This window comes from Rhopalosiphum padi, chromosome 3 (genome assembly GCF_020882245.1).
Source record: "Rhopalosiphum padi isolate XX-2018 chromosome 3, ASM2088224v1, whole genome shotgun sequence".
Classification (NCBI taxonomy): Eukaryota; Metazoa; Arthropoda; class Insecta; order Hemiptera; family Aphididae; genus Rhopalosiphum; species Rhopalosiphum padi.
Window position 1 is genome coordinate 77,130,988 of NC_083599.1, and position 12,713 is coordinate 77,143,700.

Genomic DNA, 12,713 nt, shown 5'->3' on the forward strand with positions numbered 1-12,713 from the left:
GAACTTTTAAGGAATTCCGGAGGAACTTTCGATGGAACTTAAGGGAATATTAAAGGAACTCCTTTTTTATTCCTTGTGTATTCCAAATGTCCGCATCTAGGGAATTCCATAAGGAAATACCTAAGAAATTCCATAAAGAAATACCTAAGGAATTCCATAAGGAATTCCTATTGAACTCCAAATAGGACTCAAACTTCTATAACACGTCATGCTTAATTCAAATCAAAATATCTGTACAACAGTTATGGAAAAGTGCTTCGTTATCTCTAACCCCAACATTTCTTACAATAATGTTATTAAATAAAAACAAAATGTTTAATTTTTAAAATAGTCTTGGTCATTGTGTAATAGAAACTCAACATTTCATACTGCATAATATGGTGGTATCACATAACACAAAATCTAATGCATATGTGCTTAGTAATTTCAACTCTGAATAATTTTGAGACTAATTATTATATTTATTATTAAATACTATATTATACTTTATATAGGTATGACATTTTTGAATTTATTCAAATAAATAATTAATTAATTATAAGTAAAAGTGAATTTTTAGTCAATATTTTGCTGTTTTTGAATTTGACTTTGTAATCTATCAGTTGAGTGACGTAACCAACCAGTTACAGATTTTTGAACAGTATCATCTGTATAATTTGGGTAACAGTTTCTTCCAACATCTAAAAAATGTATGAAATATATAAAAATGTGTTTAAAAATGTTGGTACTAATTTAATAACAAATACATACCACATATTATTTGAAACAGTTTAAGTTTGATTAAAGCCAACTTTGGATTAGAACATTTTTTAAATGCTTTCCCAGTAAAAGACATTTAATATTTAATTTATATTTGATATGCCTCCTATAAGACGAAGCAATTTAGGTAGAAGAACCAGAAATGCTAAAAACCAAGCCAATTACCGATCTAATCGTACTGCACAAGAACGTGACGACGGAAATGAACGTGAAAGAATTCGGATATCACAAACGCGTGAAGCGCGAGCGCGACATTCAACTAATAATCGCGCAAGTTTGAATCGAGCTGCTTTCAGTTACGATGTGTCAATGGACTACAGTAACTACCAATGTGTTGTTATTGGTTCTATGAACTCGGTTTGCTCACACTGTAAGGCATTAAAATACAAAAACGAAGCCAATGGATTGTGTTGCGCAAATGGTAAAGTGAAATTGATACCATTGGATCCACCACCAGAACCATTGTACTCATTGGTTTCAGGAATAGGAACAGATTCTATACACTTTTTGACACATATCCAACAATATAACAATTGCTTTCAAATGACTTCATTTGGGGCAACAAATGTAGTTCGGGAAAATTTTATGCCAACTTTCAAGGTATGTATTATAGCAGTTACTCATAATTATTTTAGCGAACAAAATTTTCTGTCACCAAAGTTAAGATGTGTCACTAAACTTCAATTTCTTAATCATTACGAAATATATCACTTAGTCATCATATTATATGGTGATTCAGTTTCAGTGACACTTTTATTATATTTTATATTTGATAGATATTAGTTAAAACTAAATATATACTTTTTAAGATCAAATATTATTTAAGTTTGATCACTGACAATCCATTAATTTATACCACACCATAATATTTTTTTCTATTTACAGATATAAGGGCAAATATATCACAGAGCAGGTTCACTGTTACCAGTGTCAGATAGCGACAACAAATTCCTGCAAATTTATTTTATGGGCAATTCACCACAAGAAATTGATCTGCGTTGTGCACATAACAATTTAGTAAAAAGGTCTATTGTAGAACAATTACAAACTTTATTTCATCAACACAATCAATTGATTATATTGTTTAAAACTGCCCTGGATCTAATGCCATCCGATAATCACAAAATTGTAATCAGAGCTGATAAAACACCCGCAGGTCAACATACAAGACGTTTTAATGCACCAACTATTGATGAAGTTGCTATCGTTGTAGTTGGAGAAAACTTGGAATCCCGTGATATTGTTTTACATCGTCGGAATGATCAATTACAACGTATAAAGGAAACACACCGCTCATATGATGCACTGCAATATCCCATTATATTTTGGCAAGGTGAAGATGGCTACGATTTCTCAATAAAAATGATAAATCCCATTACAGGTAACTAAAATATTAGTTTAGCTATGGCGATAATATCTCGGTCATTATATTATGTATTTTGATTTTATATTTGAATGTTATTAAAACAAAATCTATTTACAGGTTCTGAAACCAACAAAAAAGTCAGTTCAATGAACTATTATTCATACCGCCTAATGATTCGGGAAAATGAAGATAATCAGAACGCAGTACAAAGAGCTGCTCAGCCACCATCTACTACATTAACCAGTTTTTTTGAGACATGCCAAGACGATGATTTCGCACAAACATTGCTATATTCTGAAATGCCAAAATATTATACCTGGAATCAATTCTCAAGGAGATTTATACGACGGAAACAAGGAAAACCAGTTCCAGGATATACAGATGTATATTCCACCGATGCGATTGGCCGGATTTATTCAGTACATCCAAGCAATGATGAATGTTTTTATTTACGACTGCTATTAGTCAATGTACGTGGCCCAACATCATTCCAACAGTTACGTACTGTTGATGGTGAATTGTGTGGATCCTACAGAGAAGCCTGTCAACGTTTGCAATTGCTTGAAAATGACGCTCATTGGGATCAAACTCTCAATGATGCTGTAATATCATCACACGCTCATCAAATACGAACATTGTTTTCTATAATCATATCTACATGCTTCCCATCAAACACAATTGATTTGTGGATCAAGTACAAAGATTATATGTGTGATGATATTTTGTATCAAATACAGAATAGGATGGGAAATCCAAATATACAAATCAGTGAGGAAATTTACAATGAAGCATTGATTTCAATTGAGGACATGTGCTTGATAATGTCAAACAAACTATTAATTCAATTAGGCCTGACCGCGCCCAATCGTCCAATGCATGACGCTTTTAACCAAGAGTTGCATCGAGAAAGACTGTATGATCTCAACGCTTTGAAAGAATTAATTCAAACAAATCTTCCACTGTTAAATGAACAACAGAAGTATGTATTTGAAACTCTTATGAAAGTAACAAATGATGAAACTGGAGGGATTTACTTCTTAGATGCACCTGGTGGTACATGAAAAACTTTTTTGATTTCATTAATATTAGCAACAATTCGCTCACAAAATAAAATTGCACTTGCACTCGCTTCGTCGGGAATCGCAGCAACTTTGCTTGAAGGTGGTCGAACAGCCCATTCAGCACTAAAATTGCCATTAAATATGCAAAGCAATGAAACTCCAACCTGCAACGTTTCGAAGAACTCTGCAATGGCAAAGGTTTTGCAGCAATGTAAATTGATTGTTTGGGATGAATGCACGATGGCACATAAAAAATCTTTGGAGGCTTTGGACAGAACCTTAAAAGATCCACGGAGCAATAATAACCGATTTGGTGGTGCAATGATTTTTTTAGCAGGAGATTTTCGTCAAACATTGCCGGTGATTCCACGATCAACGCCAGCTGATGAACTAAATGCATGTCTAAAGTCCTCCAGTTTGTGGAAACATGTCAAAGTACTTCATTTGGGCAAGAATATGCGCGTCGAGTTGCAAAATGACCAATCTGGAAACATATTCTCTAAACAACTCATTGACATTGGTAATGGCACATTACCTATAGACATGTTGACTGGCTGCATTAACTTTCCCCAAAGTTTTTGTCAGTTAACTCGATCAAAAGATGAACTTATTCAGAAGGTGTTTCCAGATGTTTCTCAAAATTACAGAAACCATGATTGGTTGAGCGAACGAGCTATACTGGCTGCAAAAAACATAGATGTAAATGAATTAAATTAACAATAATCTTACAAGATAGTTGAATAAACATATAATAGTTTTAATGTAACTACCTTGATTTTTTAAAGATCTATATCCAGTATCTTGAATCAATTTTGAATTTTCTTTAGAATAAGACCTTTGAAATGAATTTTTAGGAGTTGAAGACTTGTCTAAAAATACATATATAATTAAAATACAATAATTGAGTTGAATTATATATGCCCCTAATATAAACCAAATAATAAGAAATTATTTAGTTAAAAATACACATATAATTCATGAATTCATGACTACTTTTAAGAGAAAAGCTATTAATTTAATTTTTATATTTGAATTTGAACTAAAAAAATTAATACATTATAATACAAAAAATAAAATTAATGAACTGAATCAATATTTTTATTCTATAGTTTACTTGGAGAATGGACTAAATCTTCTGAAAAGATATCAGCATCGTCATTATGTATAGATATATTCAAAGAGGTGTCTGAAAATAAAATTAACAATAGTTATTCAAGAGAATTGAATAAACATATTATAGTAGTTTAAATGTAATTACTTTGGTTTTTATAAGATCCATATTTGCTGGAAATCGATGATGTTTTATAATGTTTCAAATTATTTGATGGTTTTTTACCTACTAAATAAGAAAAACCATTTTGAAATTAATTAAGTTATAACTAATTTGATATTGATTGCCATATACTTGGATGTATCTTTGGAGGTGTTGGATAGTCATCTGTCAATTTATTATTCTCATAATTCGATTCATCTTCACTACTAGAAAATATATTTTTTTTGGCTCTAGATTTCCGTTTGCTTTTTTGTGTATCTTCATATTCAGTATTTACTTCAGATAAATTATATTGTACTGCATCACTCATTTTTTTATTAGCCTTTTCAAAATGATCTGACAAAATAAAAATATTTACTAAATAAGTTATTATAATAAAAAATAAAATTAATATATTAAGGTATTATACAAGTCTTACCACTTGACCCAATAACTTTTAATACATCCCAGCTTTTCCATGACTCATTAGGTGAACTCATTGTAATCACCATTTTGTTATATTGATTTTGGTTATTTATATGAACTGGATATACACATTTTGTTTTATCGCTTGATAGCCAACTAATTGGAACAACTTGGACACCATCAAGGAATTCAACAACTTGAAATTTACTAAAAAGTAAATACTAGCTTAAGATACAGTATAATAATTATTATTACAATTTAAAAATACCAAATCTAGGAAAAAACAACTTGAAATACCACATACCTACAATTTACTTTAACGTTTATACTAAATATAGAAATGTATTGTAAAATAAACATGGATAATAAATCATTATTCATTATACATTTCTGTATGTTATTGAATGGAGGAATAAGGAAATATATAGATTATAGGTATTTGCAAAGTATGGAATAAAATAATGTATATACAACTAATATAAGTAGATATTAATATGTACAATGAAAAACTATTGAATATTTTAATAATGTTCATTTTTTTCGGTGTGGAGTATAGGAAATGCAGCAATTGAATTAACTACAGGTATGTTGTAAGAAAAATATTTACATATTACTGACTCAATTGGCCACATTTTATAATTATTAGACAAATTATTTACTTCAAATATATTCAAAAGTGACGATTGACAGGGTACAGTATATAAGTCTCGTTTTTCCAAATATTCTTTTCCAATTAAAAAATATTGTTTAGATTTATTATTGTACATTATGTTTTTAATTAAAGCAATTATATTTTCTTTAATACCAACAGAACTATTATTAATATCATCAACTTTCAAAGTAAAACTATAAAAATATGCTTCTTTAAACTGAGTAAATAAAAAAGATCCATCTAAAAGAGGTCCTTCACTATGCTCTTTTTTATACTTAATTTAATTATTATATATTATTTTTATATATATATTTTTATATATTATCAATTGTCAAATTGTTTTCTATCTCTGTATAGAGTCTAGCTATTTGTTCTAATGGCTTATCGTCTTTGCGAATTTTTTTTTTCAATTTTCCTAAATAGTTTTCAAATCGATACGCACTAAAATTATCTACAGGTCCAAATTTTTCAACATCATCAACTAAATGTAACAACCCATGTACATTATAACTAACATTATGGCTTCCATAAAGAGACTTAAATGATGTTACAAAATGTGTAACTAATTTCCTAGCATAATTAATGAATTGTGAATTTTCGCAATACATTTTAGAACTTAAAATTGTCATAACAATATTAAGAGTTAAAAAATTGTTATACACATCTGAACGCAGCACATTTTTAAACACTACAGGTCCAGTATAGTTAAGCAAAAGTTGAAATTATGTGCCTTTCCAATGCCTAAAATATAACAATGAACGTGGTTTTCTTTGGAATTCTAAGGGAACATTATGCCTGATGTTTTCAAGAGTGTCAGATATTTGTTTAATATTTTGAGATGACAATCGAACATTCAGTTCACCAGTATGCCATAAATTTATCATTTTTTTAAACACACCCAACCAAATTAACTAAATGTAAATAATCATATGGAACATTGCTTACGAGTCCAAAACCCTGTATCTTTTCAAGTGGACTTGTACCTTGATGGTAATCAGTATCTTTATGCTCTGAGAAATCTATGTCAGTCTTTTTGTTACCAATAAAATCAGAAAAACACACTTTATTTCTTATATATTCACCCTCAACATCACATTTAGAGCAGCTAGAATAACCACTGTGGTGTTTAACATTCATAATGAAAGCTTTTGCAGGCGCATCAGCACAAAAAATTTTTACACAAACATTATATTGTTGTCCTTTATAAGTTAAACCACTACTGATTAATTGATTAGTTTCACAAATAAAATCATCCAAAAATTGATGAATGTCAGATGGCTTTTTATTGTAACCATGATATAAACTTATTAGAAAGACATAATTTGTTTTAAATATACTATCTAAAATTAGCCAAAATTGACTATTTGATGATTTACTAATAGGTAATCCATCTATATTTATAATGATATCTAATTGGTTGGACTCGTTTTCCAGATGGTTAATTACAGTTAAATACTTTAAAAGACATTTTTTTAAACCATTATGCCAATATAAACCTGGATGAACAATTCTTATTTCTGTCGTCCGTGGAGTTTGAAGTAAAGTTCTAGCATCAAGAGGAAGACTTTTAAAATCATTATAATTATGGTAACGCAGTATTTTAAGTAAACTAGAGACAGATTTCAAAGGAATTTTTTCGTTAATAGCCCAAGCACATAGTTTTTCATGAATAGATGATGATAATGAATCAGAATCATTTAAATTAGATATTACCGGTTCAGTAAATACATTAGAAACATTTGAAGTAAATGAAAAATTATTACTTGAAAATTCATAAAAAGAATTAGGTGTATTATATGAAAGTGTTGTAAACATTGTCGTTATCAATACCATTTGGAACAGAATACATATCTATAGGTTCAATATTTTTAGAAGGTGATATTGAAACAGGAATATTATATGGGACAGGAATAATTAAATTAGTTGATACAGTTTCAATATAATTTGAAGTGTTCAAATCATAATCAATATTCAATAATTCATTAGCTATCCTTCGTCTACGTTGACGATTTGAAATATCATTGTAATTTTTCAATGATCTGAAATAAAGTAATTACCCATTTTAATTAATTTAATAATTGGACTAAACTGAGAATTTATAAATATAAAAGTAGGTATGAAAAAAATAAAATAGTTTATGTCTTGTTTTACTCACATTCAAACAGAAAAATAAATACTATAAATATTATATATTTAATTATTAGCTAAGGTAAGTTATTAGGTAATCAGTGGTATTGGTATAGCTTGCCTAAGATCTGAAAGTTATTCAATACGCCTCTGCCATAAGTAATAAGTTATAACTAGAGCGCAGATTTTTATGCACTTAAAAGTATCAAAATATGCCATATTATAATATGCAGTAAAAATCATGAAAATATGCAAAAAATATGCAATAAAAACTATGAAAATATCTAAGATATGCAAATTTTTTTTATTTATTTAAAATTTACAATAAAACTTATAATAATTAATTACTTAAATACTTAATAAAAAAAAATTTGGGGAAATTTCTAACTTAATTTATTTTTAAAATTGTATTTATTATTAAGATGAATAATCATATGCACTTCAAGTTTTTCTTCTGTGAAGCTGTGTTGTTTATCGATTAACATATTTTTAAAGACTGAGAACGAACGTTCGACGTCAACTGAAGTTATTGGGGCATATTTGAAGTTTATGTCGTAATCGATTATTTATCTTATAACTATATATATATAAATTATTATAAAATTTAGTTTTAATTTTTCTACTTGACAAAATATTATTTTATACATTATTTTAAATTTTCGCTTCAATATGCAATACATTTTGAATTTTGCCAAAGTATGCAAAACTATGCAGAAATATGCAAACAAAATTTCACCATTAGCTTTAAATTATGATGATTCGTGGAGATAACTGACAAAAATCCAAAAATATTAAAAGGAAAAAAATATGCAATTGCATAGAAATCCGCGCTCTAGTTATAACATAACAAATATAATATTATACCAAATAATATACTTATAGTTATTTTAATATTATGTATTTAAACTATTTATGTAATATATTATTATTAAAATATATATTATTTAATTAACATCTTACCGATTTCCAGACATACTATATATCTCGTCTATATATAGTTGAAAAAATAAGTAGGTTCTAGGTATTAAATATTAATAAATAATAATTATATTATATAATTCGAAATACACACTTTTCAATGTGTGCAGACGATACACAAGACACGACTACAGCAGTACAGTGACGCCGCGATGGCCGATCGATTTATATTCATTATAGTGTGATATATTGTAAAAAGTACCAGCTTGGAAATCCCTATACAATGCCGTGCAAGTTTTTAAATTTAAATATTTAAATAACCTATATATAGTTGCAATAGGATGGCGCACAAACGCAGATAATAGATATTACAGACGGGTTGCTACCAGTTTTACCATTTTCCAAATTATCCATTATATATATTTTCCATAGGAAAAGTAAAATATGGAAAAAGTTAATATAACATTTATTACTAAAAACCACTTTATCCAATAACGTTATTACCAGTTTTACCATTGTATTCAATTTCCAATACAACGTTTTTCCATGTTTCAATATTTTCTATGTTTCCTTATTTCCAAAAACTACTATTTCCAAAGTTATAATAGTCCTAAAATCCAATTTACCTAATTACCAATATCTTCCAATAGGTAAAAGCACAGATATAAGTAATAATGTATTTATTTTTTAGGTATTTGTATACCATTGAATTGAACTTGTACTGTAATGCTGTAAAGTGCAAGTTATTTGGTCCAAAGGCGTATTTGGAAAAGTTACGTCCCAAAAACGTAATTTCGACACATCGATACACTGCCTACTCTTAAAAAAATGAAAACAAAGTTTTTTTTTATATATATTTTTTTACTAGATAATAATTATTTTACTTATAACATTGAATTATAAAAATTACGTGTTAATTAAATTGTCATATTTTCCAGGTTTTTTTTTTATTAATAACTATATAAAAGGTACCCATAAAAAATAAGTTATATACAGTAAGAATATTCTTACGATCATTGTTATTTTATGATGATCTAATAGTTTTAAAGGAAAATTTAAAAATACTTTATTTCCCATTTTATTTTATTATAGTAATTATATTGTCGATTCAACATTTTATTAAGTAGTTCTATATATCAAACTTAAGACTATTAGCCGACTCATTTGGTAGGGGGCGCGTATAAACCTGGAACCTGAATAACTAATAGATAGGTATTAATATATTATATATGTTTAGTGTATACCTAATAAAAAGTGAGGTACATAATGGTCGTATGGTCAACGTACTATAATATATACACATGGAAGTATATGATGTATTTAATCGTATTTGATAAAAATATATCTTTAATTATTATTCTATTGTTAAATTACTTTTTATTCGATTAAACACTATTTGTTCTTCAGTAATTGTCAAAGTATTTTTTCAAATTATGAATAACTCTACCAAGAACAAATTGTCTAATGTTAGATACTTTCAAAAAAATTTAAAAAATAAGTATATACGTGTACCAAATGGATCCACGTATAAACCTAGAATTTATAAATCTGGACTGTATACATATCAGGAACGTACATATCTGGACCATATAAATGTGGACCTTATAAATTTAGACCGTAATAGGGTTCTGGACATACATATCTGAACCATACAATTCTGTGGTCCAGAACTCTACTGTCCAGATTTGTATGATCAACCATAAACCTGTGGTCCAGGTTTATATATACGCGCCCCCATTGTTGTCTGTTCTAACAAAAAAATTGTTTACGTGCATGAGCGTAAATCAAAATATCAAATGGTATCAAACAATAATTCAGGACACTCCACCAGGGGTGGCGTTACACGGGAGCAAGGGTGAGCAAGTGTCCCCCCAACATTTAATTTTGCCCTTCCATTGCCTCCCTATAATTTAATGTATTTATATGTATAGATAAATAATGACGGTACAAATCCGAACTGTACAAATCTGGAGTATAAAATTTTGAAATCCGTAATAATCTGGACGGTACAAATCTGGACGCGCATTTATTCGTTATTTTAAGGGGTATGAGTAGGCCATTCATATTACTAAAATACTGTTGTGATTTTAAATACCTCTTAAACTGCCCTATTGACACTCTTAAATTATCTATAAACAATAGGTTATTTGACTTTAAAATTTTATAAACTAAAATAATAAAAACATTTAAGCATAGAAAATGTAATATATATTATAATTGTTAAATTTGTATTATACCAATTACTCTTTATCAAGTACCAACTTTTTAAAACTTTACTTTAGAATTTAAATTGAGTACAAATTTGTAATATTTGTATAACAAATACAGCCTATACAAATTCAGTTGTTATGTATATAAGTAACTGTTATAAGTCTCATAATACCATGATTAATCCACTTACCCACTAAATTAGGCGCAACTAGAGCTCTATTTTTGGGTAGGCTAAATTGATATCAGAAACCCGTGGTGGCTTTGCCCCTACACCACTAGTATTGATAACATATAAAATTGGGTGGGCTACAGACAAAACTGGGTGGGCTAAGCATTATTAATTTACTAGAATAAATATTTTATAAGGTACTCAATTCACCGCTTTCATTTTTTCACAAGGGACTTAATTCACCGCTTTAACTTTTTTACAGGGGACTCAATTCACCGCTTTCGTTTTTTTACAGGGGACTCAGTTTACCTAAAAATAATAATATAGGACTCAATTTACCAAATCCGCTTCATACTACCTCGTGATAACCAGGTACTAGCACACAACGTACTGAAGAAAAAAATGTCAAGTTAATATCACATAAAAATCAACCAATCAAAATGTTATTAATATTTATTAAGTATACCTTAAAAAAAAAAAATAAAGTTGAGTGTTTTCTTAGCATACATCCTCTGACCTCTGCCCTAAACATGTCTTAATAATGAACAATAAAAATATAATACATTAAGAAATTATTATAATATGACAATTAACAATATATTATAAATATTTAGCCTATAGGGGAACACGGGGTAAAACCGACTGAAAAAATGAAAACCTTCATAATTATTCAGGATTTTAAGATATACTTAATCTATTTGTACAGTTGTATCAAGTAACTTCTTGTTTACAATATTTAGTTGTAATACATTGTTAACATTTTTCAGGATAAGGAATAATATAAATTTAAAACTGATAATTTTCATCCATACAATAATGCGTAATGAGCTATATCGGTTTTACCCCAGTATCCGTTTTGCCCCGTGTTCCCCTATAAATATTAAATATTATGATGTTTGAGTGTTAACTGCCGTTATTATTATGTGGGGAACAATAACAATAATATATAGACATGGACTATCATAGAAGTATGAATAGATAGAGTAATAATAGATACATCTTGAAAGTTAAAATGGTAAATATTAATCCAGCTCTAGCCACAGATAATATATCTAACATACTAAAAGGGCACAGATCCTGGTTTCAGATTAGTAGTTATCTTTGGAACCCAATTAAATGCAGCCAATAGTTTACTTTTGATACCTACTTACTTTATATATTTTATTTTCACAATAATTTTAATAATAGATAAGTTAAATTGTAAAATTTGAAAATTCGTGACGTATAGTATATAGTATAAATAAAAATTCATCATTGATATTAGGTAGATAAGTAATAAGTATCTATACCTACTTTAAACCTCAACCATCGGGTCCTCTTTATGGAACTTTATTTGGCACCTGGGGCAATTCTCTGAGTTCTTCTCTTCTAGATTTACCACGTTCGTGTGCTCTAAAATATAATTATATAATATTTGATATCATCTTGAAAAACTGTAGAATTGTGACAATAATTATTTATTATACTTTATATTTTAAAACCACACGGTCGTTCATATTATCCAGGATTAGACTTAATATTTAATTAAATTTATTTTTATTGTATTGATGACTCATCATTACATTAAGTAAGAATTTATGTTATTATTTTTCTACGTTATTACGAATAAATACGTAAGTTTAAACAATAAACATATTATTTACTGATTTTATTTGGTATATAATTAATGATTATTGTACTAAACTAATAATTTACGTATTTTCTTTAACATAAAATGTAATTAAAAACATACCTATAATGTACAAATCATGAAAATATGTCATATGGGGAAA

The 12,713-nt window shown here is 28.2% G+C and overlaps 1 protein-coding gene across 1 annotated transcript; it reads left to right on the plus strand.

Annotated features, from left to right (window-relative positions):
* The first annotated feature begins 3,327 nt into the window (after positions 1-3,327).
* On the plus strand, positions 3,328-3,903 carry LOC132925760 (uncharacterized). The gene has a single exon (XM_060990125.1). It carries the CDS (start codon positions 3,328-3,330, stop codon positions 3,901-3,903), a length of 576 nt encoding a protein of 191 aa, XP_060846108.1.
* The last annotated feature ends 8,810 nt before the right edge of the window (positions 3,904-12,713 follow it).